Raw genomic sequence first — 24,298 nt, 5'->3', positions numbered from 1 at the left:
CCCACATTCCATTCCCAGCACCTTCCGTTGCCGCCGCAAGAAGTATAAAGCCTGTACCCACACCTCCCCCTTCACCACCGTCCAAGGCCTCAAATGAACCAAGGATTCAAGTAAAGCACACCTGCCAGAAGCCTCAATCACCAATGTCTTGGCCCTGTTTAGGAGAAAGAGCTGTTCAGTGGAAATGTCACAGAGTCATGGTCGTAAAGTGAGGGCAATGTTACGGCAAAAACACTTCAGTAACCTCATGAGCTGCATAGTGGCCATTCTTGAGGTGAATATGCCAAAGAAGGGCACAAAGACTCACACCAACAGCCATGTACGCACAGAAGAGCCTAACCCAGGAGAGAGTGTGCTGCTGAAAGCTGAACTAGCTTGAAATGTTCAAGTGACAGTGTCAATGTAGACTGAAATTCTACAGGGAGTTCCACCTGCTCCAGAGGTGTGTCATAACATTTCTGGACAAGTTGATTAAAAAAGATTTATTAAGTGATAAAGAAAAACAAATAAATATTTAAGGGTGGCTCAGTAGTTAGCACTGCTGCCTTACAGTGCCAGGGACCTAGATTTGATTGTACCCTTAGGCAACTGTCTGTGTGGAGTTTGCACATTCTCCCCACATCTGCTTGCATTTTCTCTGGGTGCTCCAGTTAGGTGTGGGGTAGGGTGTGTGGACATTTCAGAGTGTCAGTGTGGACTTATTGGGCTGAACAGTGCTTCCACACTGTAAGAGATTCTGAGAGAGACTATCACTAATTTCTACTCCATACTGCAGTGTTAGCCAAGATGCATGGGCTTCAATTGACACCCAGTAGCAGTTGCCATGGAGATTACTGTAGAACTCGCCCTTCACAGCTCCATATTTTCCTGGGAATCATTGAGAATATTTGTGGATTTGTGTCCTGTTGGTGCAAGAAGGAATGCCTTATTCAACACAGCATTACCAGTTGTAACTGGAAGGGTTGCCAGATCTGCTGATTCCCTTGGGTGCAAGATATTATTACCAGAACATTTGGGTATCAAGATTCCTGGGGGCCAGTTAGCTGTCTTCATCAACAGGAACATTCCACAATATCCAATAGGTCTGCAAAAAAATACATCCTTCAAGTATGTGCATGATTCTTGAGAAGCATATGCTTTGATAGTTCCAGATGTTATACCTTTTCTGACCATTCCTCCCACTCATCTTCAGGGGTGGATACTGGGAAGTAAGTATCAAATTAAGACTAAGCTCTCTGTGATTTTATAACCCTTCACTTTTCCAATGGCCCACAAGATCTTCGCGCTTTGTGAACTGGATGCACCTATACTCGTTCTCTCGTTTACTTGGGTAAGCATCCTCATATCTTCATAAGCATTTGTTGCATCTCCCTCCATGTGGGGGAGGACACGGAGATTTAGCAGCCATCCGCCAATCCATGCTCTCTGTTTAGCATTGCGTGACATCTTCACCTGCAAACACAAAAGGAAGACTATTAGTTATCCCGTGGTTTTTACCCTTACTATTCTACTTTCATAGACATAAAGATCAACATTCTATGAGGCTTTTTGGATATTTTCTGTGCATGTTGATGCCATTTTAATGATCTATATACCTGAACTCCCAAGTTTCTGAATCTCAATCTTTTTGCCATTTAGGAAGTATTAAGTTCGATCCTTTTTAGATATAAAGTGGATGACCTTACATTTGACTAAATTGAAATTCAGTTAGTACAGTTTTGACCACTCATTTATACCATAAAATGTAATTTAATGCATTAATCTGCATTGACAGATTTGATAATGTGGTTTTCTATCCCATCTAAGTGGCTCGTTAATAAAGTGAATAATTGAGACCCTAACACAGACCCTTGTGGGACACCACACATCCCATTCTGCCAGTTGGACCACCTACCCATTATCCCTATTCTGCCTTCCATTTTGCCAATTTCCTAACAAAATCAATAATTTGCCTTTAATTCTTTGAGCTTCAATTTTAATTCCAAGTCCTCTGAGGAATTTTATTAAATGGCTTCTGGAAGGCTAAATAAATAACAAGCATAGATATTCTTCTGTCTGCTACTTTAGTAAATTCTTCAAAAACTTCAGCCAGCTTCTTCAACCATGAATTACATTTACAAAAACATGTTGGCTTTGATAACCAAAAACTTTATTTTTGTCTTTAATCATACTATCTTTAATTATGAACACCTTTACCTCCCTTGAAATGTAGCTCCCTCAGACTCTGCTGAGCTGGAGATTGGAAAATTGCTCCCTGAAGATGATCCTTCTTGGATATGATCTCTCATTCTCCATAAGCTTTCCTCCTTCCTTTTCACAAACTTGCCCTCTCTGCTCCACCACCAACTTCTCCTGCAGTTGAAGAGGAATTACAACTATAGTCCCATGTTCCTGAAAATAGGCTTTCTCTATTGCTCATTTAATAGCTTCTTTTCTCTTGAGTTATGAATTACATGCATAAATATTTGTGGGAGCTTGTTGTGCATAATTGGCTGCCGTAATTCTGACATTAACCCTGTAATTGCATATTACGTTGGCTATAAAGTGCTTTGAGATGCCATGAAAGTATGTAGAAATGCAAATTTTTATGTTTGCCAAAGACCTTCCAACTCTCTTGAACTTGACATTTTCCTGCCCCTCTTCAAAGTTAAGCCAAAAACCTTGGGCAAACTCCTGCGTTTTGAATGTGGGGCAGTACCATTGAGCAGTGACATACAAAAACTCCCCAAGACACTAGCAAGAAAATACTAAATCAGAGGGAAAGCTGCAGTGATGTATGAAATAGCAACTTACACTACTTTGAAAAAAATTGTTTTAAGCTGCAAAGTAGCAATGTGCTATATGGAAGGTAGTCCTTGTGGATAGGGATCAAAGGGACTTGGATCAAAATAGGAATGAGGTTTTGGAACACTGTGGCAACAAAAGAGATTCAAAAATCCCTCACCTAAAAGTTGAACGGTGACCCTTTAGTGTTACTAGTGGAGAGATTGGATTTGATGCGGGTCCCTTATACTGATTAAAAGAGGATGCTTAACGTGCAGCAAGGTCGCAAAAAGGCAAATGGAGCGCTAACTCGGTTTTGCAACTGTTTGACTTTGTGATCCATCCATTCACCTTGCTTCAATTCAAATGAAAGCACACTCACAATTCCAGCCAAGAAGCACTTTATGCATTATAGCAAAAGCAATCTAGCTGACAGTTGTAAAATTTTGGTCTTTCCTAACAGAAGCACCAGCGGCATTACAAAGCTAATTTACAGTCATAGATTTGACATTGCTCTGCATACCTCATACTTAATTTCATATTAGGAGTATAAGCAAGTCATTCAGCCTCTCACCTCTGCCCTGCCATTTTGTAACATGGGCGGATTGGGGAAATGAACAGGAAAAGTAAAAAGCAGAGTATTACTTCAACAAGGAAAGACTGCAGAATTCCAAGGTACTGAAGGATTCAATTGTTCTGGAACACGAGTCAAAAAACATGAGTATGCAGGTGCAACATTGTGCTGTTACCTAGAGAATGACTAGATTGCCATAAGAGGAGAGAAATTGGTTCTATTGGGCCGGTGTTCATTAGAGTTCAGCAAATTGAGAGAGGAATATGATTGAAAGATATAAAATTGTAATGGTGCACAGACTAGATGCAGGGAAAATGCTTTCCCTGGTTGTGACGTCTCAGGATACAGGATAAGCCATTTATGGAGTGAGACGAATAAACATGTCTTCACTCAGAAGGCTATGGAGGCCAGGTTGCTCAGTGTGCTCAATTTTTGAAAAAAATTACCCTATTTTCCTAACATTCAGAGATGTTATTCAGAGATGCACGCCTCTAGACAGGGTTGGGCTTGAACCTGAGCCTCTCAATCAAGGGGTAGGGTCACTATCACTGCGCCATAAATTTTAAGATATTGAGAACAACATGGGCGGTATGGTGACACAGTGGTTAGCACTGCTGCCTCACAGCACCAGAGACCTGGATTTAATTCCCACCTCAGGCAACTGACTACGTGGAGTTTGTACATTCTCCCTGTGTCTGCGTGGGTTTCCACCGTGTGCTCCGGTTTTCTCCCACAGTCCAAAAATGTGCAGGTTAGGTGAATTGGCCATGCTAAATTGCCCGTAGTGTTAGGTAAGGGGTAAATGTAGGGGAATGGGTCTGGGTGGGTTGCACTTCGGCAGGTCGGTGTGGGCTTGTTGGGCCGAAAGGCCTGTTTCCACACTGTAGGTAATCTAAGTAATCTAAAAAAACAAGAGGTACAGAGAAAAAGTGAAAATATGTTGATTTAGAGAATCAGTCATGACCATATTGAATTGCAAAGGACTATGCCTGGTCCTAGTTTCTATATTTCTATGCATTCAAAATGGGATACCTTCTTTTCTGAAAGAGGAATTAAACTTAAAAGTATGGATGTGATGTTTCATTCATACAGGAAATTAGTGAGAGCACGTCTTGAATATTATGTGCATTCTTGTCTCTTTATTTAAGAAAAGATGTAAATATATTGGAAGTCTTTCAGAGGATGTTTTCTAGATAAATACCTGGAACGAGTGGGCTGCCTTATCAAGAAACAATGTACAGGCTCAGCTTGCTGAGCGAGGGGTGACTTGATTGAAATGTATAAGATTCTGATTGGATTTGATAATGTGGGCATGGAAAGAATGGGTGAGTCTAGACTACGGGGGCACTATTTTAAAAGTTAGGCGTGTTGTTTCAGGACAGAGCTCACAAGAACTATTTTCTCCTCGAGGACTTCACAACTTGCTTCTTCAGAAGGTGGTGTGGCCAGTCATTGAATACCTTTAAGACAGAAATAAGAATTTATTCTTATTAGGCAGGAGAATCAAGGGTTATTGGGGTGAATGGGAATGTGGAATTTGAAACACGAACAGATTAGTCATGATCTCATTGAATAGTGATGCCGGTTCAAAAGCCCAAATTGTCTACTTCTGCTCTTATTCCGTATGTTCGTATTGAATTTCCTGATTACCCACCATAACGTTTCTAACACCCTTGTCAATTGAGAATCTATAAATTGGCCTGAAAAATATTCAATGACACTGGCTGCACAGTTCTCTGGGCAAGAGAATTTCACAGACTTACAACTGTCTGAGAGAAAAATTCTCATCACCTTAAATCAGATCCCCTTCAGGACATTATATGTTTCATAGAATTCCTGCAGTGAAGGTAGAGGCCAGTCAGCCCATTGAGTCCGCACTGATCCTCCAAAGAGCATCCGCCCCAAACCTGTTCCCCCCACCCTATCCCCACATTTACCATGGTTAATCCATCAAGCCTGCATATCCCCGGATACTATGGGGTAATTTAACATGACCAATCCACCTAACCTGCACATTTTTGGACTATGGGAGGAAACCAGAGCATCTGTCAGAAATCCACACAGACATGGGGAGAACATACAAACTCTACATAGACAGTCACCCAAGGCTGGAATTGAATGCACCTTCCTGGCTCTGTGAGGTAGCAGCACTAACCACTTGCCACCTTTTATTCTTAAAAGGATCACTCTTTATTCTTCTCAAGTCAAATAGATATAGACCTAACCTACCCAACCTATTGCAATCCTATAGATTGGATATGTTAGTTTATGAAAGACTAAGCCAGTGACAGTGCTTGCCTAAGCACAAAGTGACATCTACCAATGGGATGGCTCCACTATCCAATAAAATCATGACTAATCTATTTGTGTTTCGAATTCCACATTCCCATCAATCAGATGTTCATTAGATAACAGGAAATTTGAGAATATAAATACATTCGTAGATCATAATTGTGAAAAAGAGAGACTGCTATTCTTAGATTTCCATTTGATTTACATGTAAGGGGTTGAAATATATGAGGTTGTGGATCCCCACTCTCTCAACTGGTAGAACATGCTGAGGTTACCACCAGCTGCTCCAGTGTTACCATATGGCAGTGAACTCTTCTGTTAATTATACCAAACACCGAGTAAAGCTCACCTCATCTAGTAATCTATTAAAATATGAGTGACAGAGAAGTCCTAAATTCCACTACTTAAAGAAAATAATATCAATTTATTCTTTAACTCTAAAAGTGGACATTAAAGAACAACTATTCACAACTCTAGGCCCCCTTTCTCTTAGTTGCTTATTACCTGCCTCTAACTCTATAACAATATACTGTTCCCATAAAAAAGTAATTAAAATAACATCAACTTAATTTCAAAACCATACAAGTGGCTGTCGTCTTTGGTATCTTTCTTCTTTCAGCTGAAAGTTTCCCTGGGTCATCTTCTTTCTTTTTACGATGAAGATGTTTCATATGAAAAAGGTACTTTTGGTAGAGAGTGTTTTTGAATGACAGTCTCTCTTGATGGTAGTTACTCTGTCTGACTTTCAAACTGCATGCCTTTTTTTATCCCCCAACATCAGATCGTCTCATTGGTTCAATGTTGGCATAACAATAAATTGAAACTTGCTTGGGTTTTAGTATCCTGGGGCATAATTTAAGTTATTTGGTTAAATTCAAATTATGTCAAAACAGCAACCAATTCAGGTGTCTATTTCACAGAGAAATGTTACTTATTTTTAATTTTCCAGTACACTCTGAGACTGCTAGCTAGTCATATGACAGGTGCTTGTCAGCTCTCAGTGCAAAACAGCATTCACTCTCTCTTAAAGATACAGTACATGCCTTCAATTTCATAACACCAGATTGAGCACAATACTTCACCAATCCTTTATTCCCCTCTGGATTAGGAAATTACACCAAACAATTGCCAGCCAATAAGAGGTTGTCCTCTGAGACCATCCAGAAAGGGGCTAGGGTGATATTGAAGTTTAAGGTTATTGATGAATGAGTCTGGTCAGCCTAGTGGGGTTGAAAAATTGGGGAGGGGATGTGTTATGAGCCAGATTGAATCCCCTGACTAGGAGATAGCCCAGTCCCTAACTTATTTTGTACTTAGAAGTAGGTGTAAGGTTCTACGATCTGGATGTCATTCAATTAGTCAAAGTACAGGGCTTTAAGCAAAACAAATTTTATTCTTAATCCACAGTTCAACTACAAACAAGAAAAGCATTGGAAGAACTTTAACTCTATTGAAATACTTACCAAAATAATTTATTTAATAACTACTACTCATCAACTGTTCCAATATAGCAGCATCCCATAAATACATGCTTAGCAAAGGCAAATTCTGCAAAACCGATTTCCCTCATTTGCTATGAAAGGAAAAAAATGAATCTAACAGCGGAGACAGAACTCAAGCTTTCTGCAGCAGCAGAGAGAGTGCTGAGTTGAAAAAGATTCAATTCCAAAATCTCCAACTTCAACAACTAAAAGCAAAACTGAAACCCATGGTCTGTGTGGGCCTGACTCCACCCACCCACGATTCGCTTATCTAAAAAAAAGACCCAAACTATTTACTCTGCTTTCTACGAAGCATGCACCTTGGCACCAAGTTTACAACATGCCTCTTGAAGAGAAACATGTCAGAACAAATCCCTCTTAAAGGCGCATCTCATCTCAGATGTTTCACCCTTTGATGAGGATGGGATTCATTAAGGAGAGATTCCTCCCCCTGGCCAATTGATTACTTCCCAGCAGTGTGTGATGCAGCCCTTAAGTGAGCATTTATTGCCCATTTACAGACTTCAAGTGCCCACTGGTGGAAATGTGTCCAGATACTATCTCCACTGTGAATATATTTACACTGAGGACTGGGTGGGGAGAGGGCAACAGGTTGAACGAGTCCCTTGTGTTTAGATACCTTTGCAAAAATTCAGCAAATGTATTTTGCACATGTCGAAGATAATTTATTGAAATCTATCTTTAGCAAAAAATGAACAAGAAGAAGAGGAGGAAAAGAGAGAAATTAAAAGACGGCTGACAAGAAAGGTAAGTGATTCGATTTGGATCAGATGGTGCATAAGGAATGACAGTGACACAAATAGTATTTTTAACAAGAAGGCTGATGTTCCATGAGCAATATTGACTGAAATCTGGGATGCTGTTCGGAGGGTCAGTGTGGACTTGTTGGGCTGAAGGGCCTGTTTCCACACTATAGGGATTCTAAGATTAAATGATGAAAGAAATAGCAATACTAGACCAAAGACAGCAAGAAAGTAAAGAAAATATTATTAAAATTGAAAAAGGTATGAAGGGTGGAATGATGGATAGCTGCAATAACAAGAGAAACTTTAGAATGAAACCAAAACCTGGAAAGAGAAAGGAAACAAAACAGAAGCTGAGAAAATGACAGTCCTACCTTTCAAGTGCCTGAATTAGAACAAAGAACAAAGAAAATTTACAGCTCAGGAACAGGCTCTTCGGCCCTCCAAGCCTGAGCGGATCCAAATCCACTGTCTAAACCTGTCACCCAATTCCTAAGCATCTGTATCCCTCTGCTCCCCACCTACTCATGCATCTTCTAGATGTATCTTAAATGAATCTACCGTGCCTGCCTCTACCACCTCTGCCGGCAACGCGTTCCAGGCACCTACCACCCTCTGTGTAAAGTACTTGCCGCATATATTCCTCTTAAACTTTTCACCTCTCACCTTGAACGTGTGACCTCTCGTGACTGAATCCCTCCCAAAGGGGATAAAGCTTATCTCTATCTACCCTGTCTACACCCTTCATGATTTTGTATACCTCAATCAGGTCCCCCCTCAATCTCCTTGTTTCTAATGAAAACAACCCTAACCTATTCAACCTTTCTTCATAGCTTGCATACTCCATACCAGGCAACATCCTCGTAAATCTTCTCTGCACCCTCTCCAAAGCGTCCACACCTTCTTAGTAATATGGCGACCAGAACTGTACACGGTATACTAATGCTTCCGAACCAAAGTGTTGTACAATTTTAACATGGCCTGCAGCTCTTATACTCAATACCCCGTCCCATGAAGGCAAGCATACCATATGCCTTCTTGACCACACTATCCACCTGTGCAGCCACCTTCAAGGTACAATGGACTTGCACTCCCAGATCTCTCTGCTCATCTTTCCTCAAGGGTCTTCCGTTTGCAGTATAGTTCGCTCTAGAATTAGACTTCCCAAAATGCATCACCTCACATTTGTCTGGATTGAACTCCATCTGCTATTTCTCTGCCCAACTCTTCAGTCTATCTGTATCCTCCTGTAAACTTTGACAGTTTACTTTCAAAGTACTTTCTGCTACTCCACCAACCTTTATGTCATCTGCAAACTTACTGATCAGATCAACAGTGCCCTCTTCCAGATCATTTATGTTTATCACAAACAACAGTGGCCCCAGCACTGATCCCTGTCGAACACCACTGGCCACCTTTCTCCATTTCGAGAAACTTCCTTCAACTACTACTCTCTGTCTCCTGTTGCTCAACCAGTTCTTTATCCACCTAGCTTGCACACCATGTGACTTCACTTTCCCTATTAGTTTACCATGGGGAACCTTCATCAAATGCCTTACTAAAGTCCATGTCTATGACATCTACAGCCCTTCCTTCATCTGTCAACTTGGTCACTTCCTCAAAGAACTCTATTAAGTTGGTAAGGCACGATCTACCCCACACAAAACCATGTTGCCTATCACTGATAAGCCCATTCTTTTCCAAACATAAATAGATTTTATCCCTTACTACCTTCTCGGGCAACTTTCCCACCACTGACATCAGGCTCACTGGTCTGTAGTTACCTGGAATTTTCCTACTACCCTTCTTGTACAGGGGGACAACATGAACAACCCTCCAGTCCTCCCGCACCTCAGCTGTATTTACGGATGCTACAAAGATATCTGTCAGGACCCCAGCTATTTCCTCTCTCGCTTCCCTCAGCAACCTGGGATAGATCCCATGTGGTCCTGGGGATTTGTCCGCCTAAATAACCTCTAGCATACCCAACACATCATCCCTCCTTATGTCAACATGATCTAGAGTAAGCAAACTTCTATCTCCAATCTCAGCATTCATCACCTCCCATTCCTCAGTGAACACTGATGCAAGTAATCACTGAGAATTTCACCCATTTTCTCAGGTTCGATACACAACCTTCCTTCCTTATCCTTTAGTGAACCGACCCTTTCTCTGGTTACCCTCTTGCTTCTTATATAAGAATAAAAGGCCTTGGGATTCTCCCTAATTCTGCTCGCTAAAGTTATTTCATGACCTCTTCTAACCTGCTTGATTCCTCTTTTAAGATTGGTCCTACTCTCCCGATATTCCTGAAAGGCCCGTTCTGATCTTAGCTGCCTGGACCTTATGTACGCTTCCCTTTTCCTCTTGGCTAGTCACACAATTTCTCCTATCATCCATGATTCATGAATCCTGCCTTTCCTATCCTTTGCCTTCAACAGGACATGCCAATCCTGCATTACCGTTAACCTATCTTTGAAAGCCTCCCACACATCAAATGTGGACTTCCCTTCAAGTAGTTGTGTAAATCCACATTTCCCAGCTCCTGCCTAATTTTGATATAATTGGCCTTGGCCCAGTTTAGTACTCGTCCCTTAGGACCACTCTCATCTTTGTCTATGAGTATTCTAAAACTTACAGCATTCTGCCACTATTCCCAAAGAAATCCCCCACTGCAACTTCTACCACCTGTCCTGGCTCGTTCCCAGTACCAGGTCCAATATGACCCCTTCCCTCGTCGGACTATTGACATACTGCTCTAGAAAACTCTCCTGGACGCTTCTTACAAATCTGCCCCATCTAGACCTCTGACACTAAGCGTATCCCAGTCAATGTTGGGAAAATTAAAATCTTCCAAGACCACCATCCTGTTGTCTCTACATCTTTTCATAATCTGTTTACCTATTTGTTCTTCTATCTCACGCTCACTGTTGGGAGGCCTGTAATACAGCCCCACCAGTGTAAATGCACCTTATTTCTCAGCTCCACCCGTAATGCCTCACTGCTCAAGCCTTCCATAGTGTCTTCCTTTATCATCCCTGACCAGCAATGCAACTCCTCCCCCAGTTTTACCTCACTCCCTGCCCTGTCTGAAGCATCTATATCCTGGAACATTTAGTTGCCAATCATGCTCTTCAACCAAATCTCTGTGATCACAATAACGTCATACTCCCAAGTAACAATCCAAGCCCTAAGTTCATCTGCCTTACCCACTATACTCCTTGCATTAAAGTATATGCTCTTCAGGCCGCCAGTTCTTTTGCATTCACTTGCTGTCTGCCTACTCCTCCCCTTGGTAATGCTAACTTTGTGATCCTTACAGTTTCCAGTTTCCACCTCATTGTCTAATAGTCTTCTCTTCTAGTTCCCAGCCCCCTGCCACATTAGTTTAAAACTGCCCCAACAGCAGTAGCAAAAACTGTTAGGATTCATCTAAATGTCTCAGTGCAATTGTATTCTGATCACTAGCCTCATGTCTTGTTGTGCCCTGATCTTGAACTCATATTGTTCTTAAATATTAATATGGTATGTGCTCAAAGCATGCAAACTATGCCTGTTTTCTTTGCGTCAGTGAGATTTTATAGTGTGCTTTCCTCAGTGCTGATAGCAGCGTTGCTACTTTTATTTGCTTTTTTTTAACTAATCCTGCAGCTATTTCATAGCTTTGTTCAGAGAGTGTAAAAGACCAATTCTGCCTCATAGAATATAGTAGCAAATCATAGAGTTTTTATGGAATATTAAAAAAAAGCATTCGTATTGTGAGTTTTTCTTTATTCATTGCTGCAGTCCATTTACACCCACAATGCTGTTAGGATCATGGAAGAAACAACAATATTTTTCCAATCAAGTTAGTGAGTGGCTTGGAGGGCAACTAGAAGGCAGTGGTGTTCCCATGTATCAGCTGCTTTTGTCCTTCTAGATGGTGGTAAGAGTCTTGATGAATTGTCGCATTCATCTTGTGCTTGGTACACATTGCTGCTACTGAGCTTCTGTGGTGGAGGCTGTGAATATTTATAGATGTAGCCCAATCAGTTGTGGCCTACTCTTTCTTGGATGTTATCAAGGATCTTGCATTTGTTGAACTCATTCAATCACAATCCTAACTTGTGCTTTGTCCAGGTAGACAGATATTGGAAAATCAGGAGGTGATAGACAGCATGGTTGTGTGGGCTTTTTTGAGGAGGTGACACAGATGATTGATGAGGGAAAGCAGTTAATGTTGTCTACATGGACTTCAGTAAAGCCTTTGACAAGGACCATCATTGCAGATTGGTACAAAAGGTGAAGTCACATGGTATCAGCGGTGAGCTGGCAAGATAGATACAGAACTGGCTTAGTTATAGGAGACAGAGGGTAGTGGTGGAAAGATACTTTTCAGAATGGAGGGTTGTGACAAGTGGTATTCCACAGGGATCAGTGCTGGGACCTCTGCTGTTCATGGCCTACATAAATGATTTGGAGGAAAATGTAGCTGGTCTAAATAGTAAGACAATACGAAGATTGGTGGAGTTGCGGATAGTGAAGAGGATTGTCAGAAGATACAATAGGATATAGATGAGTTGGTGGCATGGGCAGAAAAATGACAAATGGAGTTTAATCCGGACAAATCTGATGCATTTTGTAAGGTAAAGTACAGGTGGAAATCAGATCATGAATGGCAGAACCCTTAGGAGAATTGACATGCAGAAGAATCTGGGTGTACAGATCCACAGATCACTAAACGTGGCAGTGCAGGGAGGTAAGGTAGTGAAAAAGGTCTTAGGCATGCCTGCCTTCATTGGAAGGACATTGAGTATAAGGATGGACAAGTTATGCCGCAGCTTGAAAGAAATTTAATTAGGCCACACTTGGAATATTATTATAGTTCTGGTCACCCCTCTACCAGAAGGATGTGGATGCTTTGGAGATGGCACAGAAAAGGTTTACCTGGTATTATGGAGTTTGGCTATGAAGAAAGGTTGGCTAGACTGGGTTTTGTTTCGCTGGAATGCAGGAGGTTGAAGGGTTACCTAATAGAAGTTGAGAATGGCATGGATAGAGTGGAAAGTATGAGGGTTTTTCCCAGACTGGAGGGGTCAATGCTCGGGAACACAGGTTGAATGTGCAAGGAGGGATGTTTAAAAGAGATATGTGAGAGACAAGTTTTTCACACAAAGGATGGTGAGTGCCTGGAATGTGTTGCCAGCATGGCAGACACAATGGCAGCATTTGAGAAACACCTGGACGAATACATGAATAGGAAGGGAATAGAGGGATAAGGATCCTGTCGGTGAAGACAGTTTTAGTGTAGAAGGGCAAAATGTGCCAGCACAGGCTTGGAGGGTCGAAGGGTCTCTACCTGTGCTGTATTGTTCTTTGTTCTTTGTAAGTTATTGGCTGCAGGATTCCAAGCATCTAACCTCCTCTAATAGCCATATATTTACATAAAATATATATATGAATTTATTTCAGAAAGGACATTGATGAAGCAGCTGAAGGTGTTTGTACCAAGAAAATAATCCTGAGGAGCTCCTGAAGAGTGACCTCCTCCAATTATACCCATCTTCCTTTGTGCTAAGCATGTCTCCAACCAGCAGAGAGTTTAACCCCTGATTCCCATTTACAATAGTTTGGTAGAGCTCCTGAATGCACAATCATTCAAGATGTGGAGGTTCCGGTGTTAGACTGTGATGGGCAAAGTTAAAAATCACACAACACCAGGTTATGTTCCAACAGGTTTATTTGAAAGTACAAGCTTTCGGAGCGCTGCTCCTTCATTAGGTAGTTAGTGGATTAGGATTACAGGATACAATATATCGCATCATTGTATAACACTATGATCTTTTACTATAAATTCTGTGTCCTATAACCCTGCCCCATTAGCTACCTGATGAAGGAGCACGCTCCAAAGCTTGTACTTCCAAATAAACCTGTTGGACTATAACCTCGTGTTGTGTGGTTTTTAACAATTAGTTTTGACGTCAGCATGGCCACTTTTTCACTTTACCTTTGAAACGTGGCTCTTTTGTTCATGTTTGAACCAAGACAGTATGAGGTCAGGAGCTGAGTATATAGTCTTGGATACACACAGCATGAAAACAGTCCCTTCAGTCCAACCTGTCCATGCTGACCAGATGTACTAAATAAATCTAGTCCCATTTGCCAGCATTTAACCTATATCCCTCTAAACCCTTCCTGTTCATGTGCTCATCCAGATGCTTTTTAAATGTTGATTGTACCAGCTTCCACCACCTCATCTGGTAGCTCATTCCATACACCCACCACCCTCTGCATGAAAATGTTGTCCCATAGGCCCCTTTTAAATCTTTCCCCTCCCACCTTAACCTATGCTCTCTAGCTTTGGAACTCCCTTACTCTGGCAAAAAGACCTAGCTGTTCACCTCATCCATGCCCCTCATGATTTTATAGACTTCTATAATGTCACTCCTGTGCCTGCAACGCTCCATAGAAAATAGCCCCAGCCTTTTCAGCCTCTCCCTATAGGTCAAACACTCCAAACTTCCAAGTTTGACAACAGTCTTTCTATAACAAAGAAATCAGAACTGAATGCAGTATTCCAAAAGTTGCCTAACCAATGTCCTGTGCAGCCATAACATGACGTCCTAACTCTGATACTCAATGTAGGTTCAGACCAACAAAATTTGGACCCAACCAGGACAACCAGTACAGGTCATCTACTCAATGTACTGACCAAGAAAGGCAAACATACCAATCACCTTCTTCACTACCTTGTTTACCTGTGACTTCACTTTCAAGGAACTGTGAACCTGCACCCCCAAGGTCTTTGTTCCACAGCACTCACCAGGACCTTACCATTAAGTCTACAAGCCCTGCCCTGATGAGCTTTACTAAAATGCAGCACCTCACATTTTACTAAATTAAACTTCATCTGCCACATTTGTCCATTTGATCAAGGTTGCACGTTCTTTGCTGTCCACCACCACCAGCAGTTTTGGTGTCATCTGCAAACTTATTAACCATACCTTCTGTATTGACATCTGAATCATTTATATAAATGACAAGTAGCAGTGGACCCAGTACTGAACCTTGCGGTCACAGGCCTCCAGTCTGAAAAGCAACCCTCCACCAATACCATTTGTCTCTTACCTTGAGGCCAATTTTATATCCAAATGGCTAGCACTCCCTGTACTCCATATGACTAATCTTGTTAACCAGTCTACCATGTGGAATCCTGTTGACTGGCTTGCTGAAGTCCAGATGACAATGTTCACTGATCTGTCTTCATAAATGTTTTCTGTCACTTATTCAAAAAATCTCAATCAAGTTAGTGAGACATGAGTTTTCATGCATGAAGCCAGTCCTTGCCTTTCTAAACACATATAAATCCTGTCCTTCAGAATCTGATTCAGGTTTGTCAACCTCAAACTGATTGTGAAATTCTGTCATGTTATGATGACTTCCGCATTCTTCTCCATTCTTGATTATTTCATGATTGTCAATCCAAGACCTTACTACGAGGGAATAAAAGGAGGCAGGACCCAATTCTACTCCAGCTGAAATGGGGATTAACCCTCCCCCCCAACCCCCCCAAGATGCTGGCATTTTTTTTCTTGCCATCTAGTCAACTGACCTGACTCATCTGACCACACTTCACCCCACCCCAGCATTCTACCTTAGATGATCCTTTATTGTGAAATCATTATTTGATCCTGTCTCATAAACAGATCATCAAGTCAAAAATACACTGTACCCTAGTTAATTCTAGAATGTATTGTTCTATGAAATAATCTTAATAAACCCTGCACCCATCTTTAAAACTGCCTTTGTCAATTTGATTTCTCCAATCTACTTTAAGATTAAAATCTCTCATGATCATTGCTGTACCTTTCTTACACGCCCTTATTATTTTCTTATTTATAGTCTCTCCTACCCTGGAAGTGGTAGAAAACCTATAAACTAGTCTGCCAGTGATTTTCTCACCTGTTTCTTATCCTATTAAAGCTTAATCTATGTGTTGATCTTCTAAGCAAAGAGAATTTCCCACTTCTAAGTTCTTTATTTACAGAGTTACCCACACTTACTTTTCCATTCTCAAATATTTTGGTTCTCTGTAATGGCTAATTAGTCATTACCTTTTCATTTCTATACATGCTATCACTTTGTCTATCTTGATATGTGTGGCATGTACATTCAAGTGAACACTTTTTAAAAACCATTTCCCTACTCAAGCTTATTTCCTGGTGCACTCTTATGTCTGTACACTCTGTCCCTTACTGTCCCCACTCTGATTATTTTTACCCCATTGCTACCCTGCATTACTGCCTTGTTCTCTCGAAATCTCCCCTCAAGTAAACAGCCCTAGTTAGACAATTCATCAGGATCCTGGTGCCAACATAATTCAAGTGAAGGCTATCTGTGTTGTACAGCTTCTCTTTCACAGCTGGTGCTAATACCCTATAAATGAAAACCCATTTCTCTAAAACAATTGTTGTCATTGGCTGTTCCTCAATTTGAATATGACATCGAATCTTTATCATGGATTTCTGCTTTGGCTCTTAATCATAGAATTCTACAGAACAGAACGAGACCTTCAACCCATCAGGTCTGTACTTACGAGACTACACTAGAACTATACTCGTCCCATTTTCCAGAGCTTGGCCCATCGCCTTCAATCTTAAATGCTCATCGAAGCACTTTAAAGGTTGTGAGGTTACCCACTTTTATTGCCATAATGGAGTGTGTTCCAGAATCCCCACCAACCTCCGGATGAAAAGATTTTCCCTCAACACCCCTCTAAAACTCCTGATTTTCAATTTAATTGTGCTGGAGGAGAAAGTGAGGTCTGCAGATGCTGGAGATCAAAGTTGAAACTTTATTGCTGGAACAGTACAGCAGGTCAGGCAGCATCCAGGGAACAGGAGATTCGACGTTTCGGGCACAGGCCCTTCTTCAGGAATGAGCAGAGAGTGTTCAGCAGGAGAAGATAAAAGGTAGGGAAGAGGGACTTGGCAGAGGAGATGACCTGGGGTGTGCAGTGAGAGAGGGACTCACTGAAATCTTTGTAGAGAGAGGTAGAGAGCTTCTTCAAGGAAGGCATCCTTGTAAGAGGATTCGCAGTAGGTTGAAATCTTCGAGGAGAAAGTGAGGTCTGCAGATGCTGGAGATCAAAGTTGAAACTTTATTGCTGGAACAGCACAGCAGGTCAGGCAGCATCCAGGGAACAGGAGATTCGACATTTCGGGCACAGGCCCTCCCTAGTTATAACCCTTCAACTAAGGAAAAAAGCTGCCTTTTTTTCTATCCTGTTCATTCCCTTCTTAATCTTATGCATATCTGTCAAGTCCCCTCTCAGCTCTCTGTGCTCCAAAGAAAACAACCCTAGCTTATCCACTCTCTCTTCATAGCTAAAGTAATATCTTGATGAATTTCCTATGCATCTTCTTCAGTGCAATCACATCCTTCCTCACCTGCAGTGACCAGGCCTAATCAAAGTTCTGTACATCTCCAGCATAATCTCCTTCCTCTTGTAATCCATACCTTGACCAATAAATGTCAGGCAATTCTAGATAGACCTTTGGATATTTGGGCACATGAGTCAAAAAATGTGGTGCACATCCGAGAAGCAGGAGAATCGACATTTCATAGATAGAATCCCTATAGTATGAAAACAGGCCTTTTTGCCCAACAAGTCTACACTGACCCCTGCAAAGAGTAACCCACCCAGACCCAGTCCCCTTTACCCTATATTCCCCATGACTAATGCACCAAACCTACACATCCCTGGATACTATGGGCAATTTAGCATGGCCAATTCAACTAACCTGCACATCTTTGGACTGTGGGAAGAAACCAGAGCACCCAGAGGAAGCCCACGCAGACACAGGGAGAATGTGCAAACTCTACACAGACAGTCACCCAAGGCTGGAATCAAACCCAGGTCCCTGGCGCTGTGAAGCAGCAGTGCTAACCACTGAGCCACCATGCTACCCCACACAATCCCTTCATCCAAAATGTGGCACACTCAACATTCAATGTGATATTCCTGATGAAGGGCTTATGCCCGAAATGTCGATTTTCCTACTGTTCAGATGCTGCCTGACCTGCTGTGCTTTTCCATTGCCATCACTTTACTCTGATATCCAATATCTGCAGTCCTCACTTTCTCCTATTTGGGCACATGAGACACGATATCCAATAGGGTACTTAGATATTGAATGCATGATTTCTTTTCTTTGCTAACATTCTTCCTCTTCGTTCGGAAATCATGACATGAAATGTGCTTGATGGATATTTTGTCTTCACTCCCAGCCATTAAGGTCAATGGTATATGTTTCAAGGACAATATCAGAGTAACTTTGAAACATTTTCTTTGTCATTCTGTGAAGCATTTACCATTTGAGCTTCAGTGAATTGAACCCGGCCTGGGAGATTGATTTTGGCTATTCAGACACAGTCCAGTCCATCCAAATACGTTTGACAAGGGATACAAAATACATTTTACAAACTTATTTTGCCTGAATGCTTCATGGAATTGACTTCAAGAGGGGCATTGATGTTTTATTCAACGTTCAGCCCATTGAACTCAGAGGAGATATTGCTGGCGTAATTTCTCTCCAACTTTAATACACAATCCACATGCCAATACAGTGAAGACAACCAATCTGAATACCAGGACATTCGTTGACTTACAGAACCCTTTACAGAAGGTTGAATTATTGTCGTTGATGTTGTCCTGGATCTTCTTATTAATTGTGGTCTTTTATGGGGCATGGCTACTAATGTGTATAGCCAACCTACTGGACATACAGAACAGAAAACAGGACGCTGAACCTATCAACAAAGACGGCATACTTAAACTACTGGACTTGTGCCTCACAACGCACTTCACATTCAACAACCAGATATACGAACAAATCAACGGAACACCCATGGGATCACCAATCTCGGGACTCATAGCAGAGGCAGTTATGCAAAGGTTAGAACAAACAGTCCTACCACAAATTCTACCCAAACTCTGGGTCAGATATGTCGATGACACGTTTGTAATCATTAAAAACACGGAAATAGAAAAAACACACCGGATCATCAACACCACACTCACAGGAATCCGATTCACGAGAGAAAAAGAAAAAGATAGCCAACTCCCATTCCTAGACGTGATGGTACAGAGAACACCGAATGGAGAATTCACTACAAGGGTATACAGGAAAGCCACACACACAGACCAAGTCCTAAACTATGAAAGTAACCACCCCAACACACACAAACGAAGCTGCATCAGGACACTATTCAAAAGGGCCACAACACACTGCAGTACACCAGGACTGTAAAAAGAAGAAGAGGAACACCTATACAAGGTATTCGCCAAAAACGGATACCCGCGCAACTTCATCAACAGATGCCTAAGAGAAAGACCACGGAATGAGGACATACCACAACCAAAAGGACTAGCCACACTACCATACATCAGGAGCATCTCAGAACTGACAGACAGACTACTGCGACCCCTAGGACTCATAACGGCACACAAACCAACAGCCACGCTCAGACAACAACTCACCAGAACGAAGGACTCGATACCCAACATGAGCAAAACTAATGTAGTGTACAAAATACCATGCAAGGACTGCACAAAACACTATATAGGACAAACAGGAAGACAGCTAACAATCCGCATACATGAACATCAACTAGTCACGAAACGACATGACCAGCTATCCTTAGTAGCCACACACGCAGACAACAAGCAACATGAATTCGACTGGGACAACACTACCATCATAGGGCAAGCCAGACAGAGAACAGCCAGGGAATTCCTAGATGCATGGCATTCATCCACAAACTCCATCAACGAACACGTCGACCTGGACCCAATATACCAACCACTACAGCGGACAGCTGAAACTGACAACCGGAAGCGGCAGACACAGACCACTATAAACACCGGAGGAAACATCAAAGAAGCGCTTCGCAGGAGGCTCCCAAGCACTGATGATGTCGCCTAGCCAGGGGACGAAACGTTTGCAACAAAAACTTTCAGCTCGGCGAACAGAACCACAACAACGAGCACCCGAGCTACAAATCTTCGCACAAACTTTGAAGAGATTTGGAGGGTTGGAGGTGGTTACAAAGATAAGGAGGAGCAGGGTTCTGAACAGATTTGAAATAGAGGGTGAACATTTTAAAACTATAGTGTGCTAGACTGGAATCTAATGTAGGTCAGTGTGGGGACTTGGTTGAAGTTAGGATGAGAGGTACAATTATAAACACTTGTGTCTAGTTGTAATAAAAGGATGGATGAAGGTTCCAGTAACTGGGGGGAGGGGGGCTCTGAAGCAGGGAACTATTAATATAAGAAAGATATTTTAGGAAAGACAAAATGTCAATAAAGTCTAATTGATTTAGTGAAGTCTGATTCAGAGCCAGTGAACTAGTTTTTCATTGTTTGTCGTTATTGCAATGCATTGGTGGAATGCAGAAGGAAAGGTGTAATGAAGAGGATTGCACACTGCTTTTTCAAAAAAAAATCCTCCCCAAGATAATGTTTGCCTACTAGGTTCCCATTTCTTCTCTAATAAGTTGTAAACGTTATTAATGTGTTTTTTAGATTAGATTCATGCTAGTGATGGGCACATAGGTGTAGGTTGGTAAAATTGAGCTATCTGCGATGAAGCACAACAAGCAGTGGGTGGCAAACCACCCTTCAAGACCAGAAACAAACCAAAATAAGGACATAATAATGCTAACCACTGCTGGCACTATAAATATCAGGGACAGATATTCAGAATAATTGGAAAAGTGTTATTATTCTGTGCTGTTAGCAAGAACTGTTTTTGACAGTCAATCAAATGTGTACTGCTCAATGGTTTCCTCATAGTAGGCAGTATACCTGAATATCTGACTTGTGCTGATGTTATCATTGAAATTTAAAATTTATGAGTCAAAATGCCTCCACTGGTATGTGACCTGTTTCTCCATACATTGGTAAAATTATCTGTAAATTATCCTATGCTATTGGAAGTGACTAATGGTGTCTTAAATGAACTATGTCTATCCACTAGTAATGGAAAAGATTGCAAACATGTTACCTCCATTGTCTTAAGTCTACAATATCTGTTTCGCTTCTAGCTTAGCCAAAGACCTACAGTGGAGGAATTAAGGGAGAGAAAAATCCTAATCCGTTTCAGTGACTATGTGGAGGTAGCTGAGGCCCAGGATTACGATAGACGTGCAGACAAGCCATGGACAAGGCTAACAGCTGCTGACAAAGTAAGATATTATAGTCAAACATTCAGAAAGATAGAAATGGTACAAGTATTGAGAATTTGTTTTTGCCAGAATCTATTATCGCAATTTTGAAAGTTCGAATTGACTGAGCCTCAACTGTTTCTTGAGGAATGAGAATTCTAAAATTTCACTACCATTTGTACAAAGAAGTGCTCTGTGATCTCACCTTAGAAAATAGGAACATTAGATTGAATATATAACATAATATAGCAGGAAATTTAAAGTCCAGTATTTCTCTGGTAATTCCAGTGCCTTTTAAATTTCAGGCTGCTATCCGTAAGGAATTGAATGAATTCAAAAGCACTGAAATGGAAGTGCATGAATTAAGTAGGCACCTAACAAGGTATGGGTTTCTGTTTTACAACATATTGAATGGAATATCCTAAATAAGTGCCATCTAATAAATATTTGTTGCATTCCTTTCAGGTTTCATAGGCCCTAGCTGTTTACTGTGTATAACCATGGAGTCTTACAAAAACCAGAAGTGCTAGGGCTGTACAGGTGCCCATTAAACCCTCCAGGACTGAACTCTTCTTAATTGCCTTTATGTATCAGATATTTACAGTAACGCACATTTCCAATTGTCTACTAATCTGCTGACCTTCAGGAGTTATCATGTTGCTCCAGATCAAATGTGCCACATTCGTAAGCCGCTGACTTCTAATACCACTATTCAGCATTGTCTTAGTCTTTCATTGTTAATTGCTTGAGATGATCCATAAGGATGAAATCTCAATCAGTAGGTGTGATGGAGCTGAGACAGCTCACTATAGTTATTTATCTAAAGGAACTCCAAGTTTCTCTGCTGTTAATGTTACTGAAATTTTACCATCCTACCATTTTTCTAACCCAAACTCAGCCAACTTGCATATATAGGGTATAGTTGGCTAAATAGCATCAGTTTATCAAGCACTGGTTGCAGGTTCATCAGATTTGCTGGAAGGGGCTATATATTTTATGATAAATATATGCTACATAAAAATAAATAGGTATTAATTGGATCAAATGTTTATGTAACAAGCTGTAATGCACCTAACCATGTTCTGATTGATGGAACACAAATTACCGAATATTTCGTTGAAGATATTCCTGGACTGGTAAATGAAAGAGTTGCTTCAGTACACACATTGTATTTTTTGGAACGTTGTGTATGTAAGAAGCTTCTTTGCAAATGCAACTTGTTGGTTGAGCAGAATAAATGTATAATACTTACGAGTTACTAATTTTAAAAAGCTGGAAAAGAGTGTTTATTGATTTTATAACACTGTTAAGGTTACAGAGGCTGCAGCATCTAATATTCAATCTGATTCTATTTTGACAGTTTTCAGGCAAAGTTTTACCCAATACAGTTGAACAGTTTACAGTTTAATGTAAGTTTTAATAGGCTCGACATAGGAGGAAGCAAATCTTTCTTTAGCTTGAGAAAAGACTGAACGTAGGTTACTAAACAAAAGGGCCTGTGTCCACCTGACATCAATCTATGTTGTATATTACTCATGCAGTTGCACTTATTAAGAAAGACACTTCTGCCCACATTAAATGCATAATGAAAGAAGTGAATGGTAGTGTAAATGAAATGAGCCATTCATATATGTATAGTGAAGTATATATATGAATATGTACAAGTCCAAGGAACACTGAGATGGGGTCACAGTTACCATACAACTCTGCTCTGGAGTGGAATGTTTTCTAATAGGAGATATAGCAGCCAGAATATATATGCTCAGTTATTCGAATAACCTCATCCTATATCTAGGCCTGGTTTGACCCCATATGTAGTAACTGCATCAATTGGTCTTAATCCACACCTAACTCTGGTAAAGTAGGATTTTAAAATTAAGACAAACTTAGAATAAATTTTTAAGTTTTCTTTCATTTCTTGCACCTCATGAAAAGGAAGCTCTACCTTAGTAGAATTAGTAGAATGGAAAGGTTCCATTAATGTGAAGGTTCTGTTTAAGCTGTAGTTACCCATCAAACCAATATTTGAGCCAAAACTGTGACTCAACTTATTTTTTAAAAAAATTGATGCTGTTGATGTTGAGCTCCTTCAGGTTGGAATTTAAACTGTTCTTTTCTGTGTACATTCACTAAACTGTTCAGAGTCTTTCCTGTCAGTTTAAGCTCCAATTACTCAGTCGGTTTTCATGGACACATGGTTCTGAACAAACTGTATGAATTAATGTGTGAGTACCTGTACACAATTGTCTTTGTGGAGGAGTGAATGTTGTGGCTGTTCCCTCTGTGCTCTTTCAGTATTGTATAATAAACAAATTTTGATGTATGAAAACTGTAAATAACCATAAAAAAGTTTGAGTTTCTAATTTGGGTTGCTCCAGTTTTTTGTCATCTGTACATGCTGAAATTGCATGTTATTGTATAATTTAAATTACTGTCTACAAGTTTGTTTCAAATGATGTATACAGTTTCTTAAGACTAAATCTTATTTAAAAAGTCTTTTTTAGTGGTTGGCATTCAACAACTGTTTTTACATAAAAGGGGCTTCAATTTAAAGAGTTTGGTTAAATCTAATTTTGCTAAATAACTTGAGCTTTGGTCCCATTAAAAGTTAAAATAAAGGCAAACCGGTGTCTTCATTTTCACTGTCATTTGATGCAAGCTTCTTCAAGCTCATTGAGTTGGAATGGTTAGGAATTGTCGGTGCAAATAATAAAGAGCCAAAGAGCACCATGTGACACTTGAACTTTGGCCAATGGAAAGTTTCCATTTGGTCCAAAGTAGCTTCCACCACACAACATATTTTGGATGTGACATACACTGGATGTCATATTTTCAAAGAGGTTTCCATGTGTGCATCTAATGATCAGCAGGATCATGCAGAACATGGAGATTGTGACATTTATCAATATGTGCGCTGGACTGTTATTCCTAAACTTCACGCATCAACTAATGTACAGTCTCATAACCTTGCAAATGTTACATTAAATGGAAAGAAAAACTAGTCTCACTATTTATTTAAAAGAATCATAAAATATTTAAAGGTCATTTGCTACAATATTTCTTCAGACTGTTGATGCAGTTTCAATTAGTTTCAATCGACCTCCAACAACAATCTGACTGGGAATCAGCTACTTTTTTAGAGTCATGCAGCACAGGAACAGTCCCTTCTACCCAATTAGTCCATGTTAAACAAGTTTCCCAAACTAAATTAGTCC

The 24,298-nt window shown here is 40.7% G+C and overlaps 1 protein-coding gene across 13 annotated transcripts in view; it reads left to right on the top strand.

The window, feature by feature from the left end:
• phactr1 (phosphatase and actin regulator 1) overlaps positions 1–23,769 on the top strand; it is a 477,218-nt gene extending 453,449 nt beyond the window's left edge. For 3 of the 13 annotated variants that reach the window (XM_043718987.2, XM_043718984.2, XM_043718983.2), the window contains 4 exons: positions 7,817–7,878; positions 20,964–21,104; positions 21,389–21,465; positions 21,549–23,764. In XM_043718987.2, coding sequence (XP_043574922.1) covers positions 7,817–7,878; positions 20,964–21,104; positions 21,389–21,465; positions 21,549–21,564 — 296 coding nt within the window. In that variant the 3' untranslated portion in view covers positions 21,565–23,764. Of the gene's footprint in view, positions 1–7,816; positions 7,879–20,963; positions 21,105–21,388; positions 21,466–21,548 lie in introns of those variants that run through there. The other 10 variants (XM_087978671.1, XM_087978672.1, XM_087978669.1 and 7 more) reach the window with 7 other exon arrangements.
• The last annotated feature ends 529 nt before the right edge of the window (positions 23,770–24,298 follow it).

The sequence above is a fragment of the Chiloscyllium plagiosum genome, unplaced genomic scaffold (genome assembly GCF_037043375.1).
Source record: "Chiloscyllium plagiosum isolate Xiang-an unplaced genomic scaffold, Cpla_swu_hap1 HiC_scaffold_34, whole genome shotgun sequence".
Classification (NCBI taxonomy): Eukaryota; Metazoa; Chordata; class Chondrichthyes; order Orectolobiformes; family Hemiscylliidae; genus Chiloscyllium; species Chiloscyllium plagiosum.
This window is presented reverse-complemented; position numbering and strand designations above follow the sequence as displayed.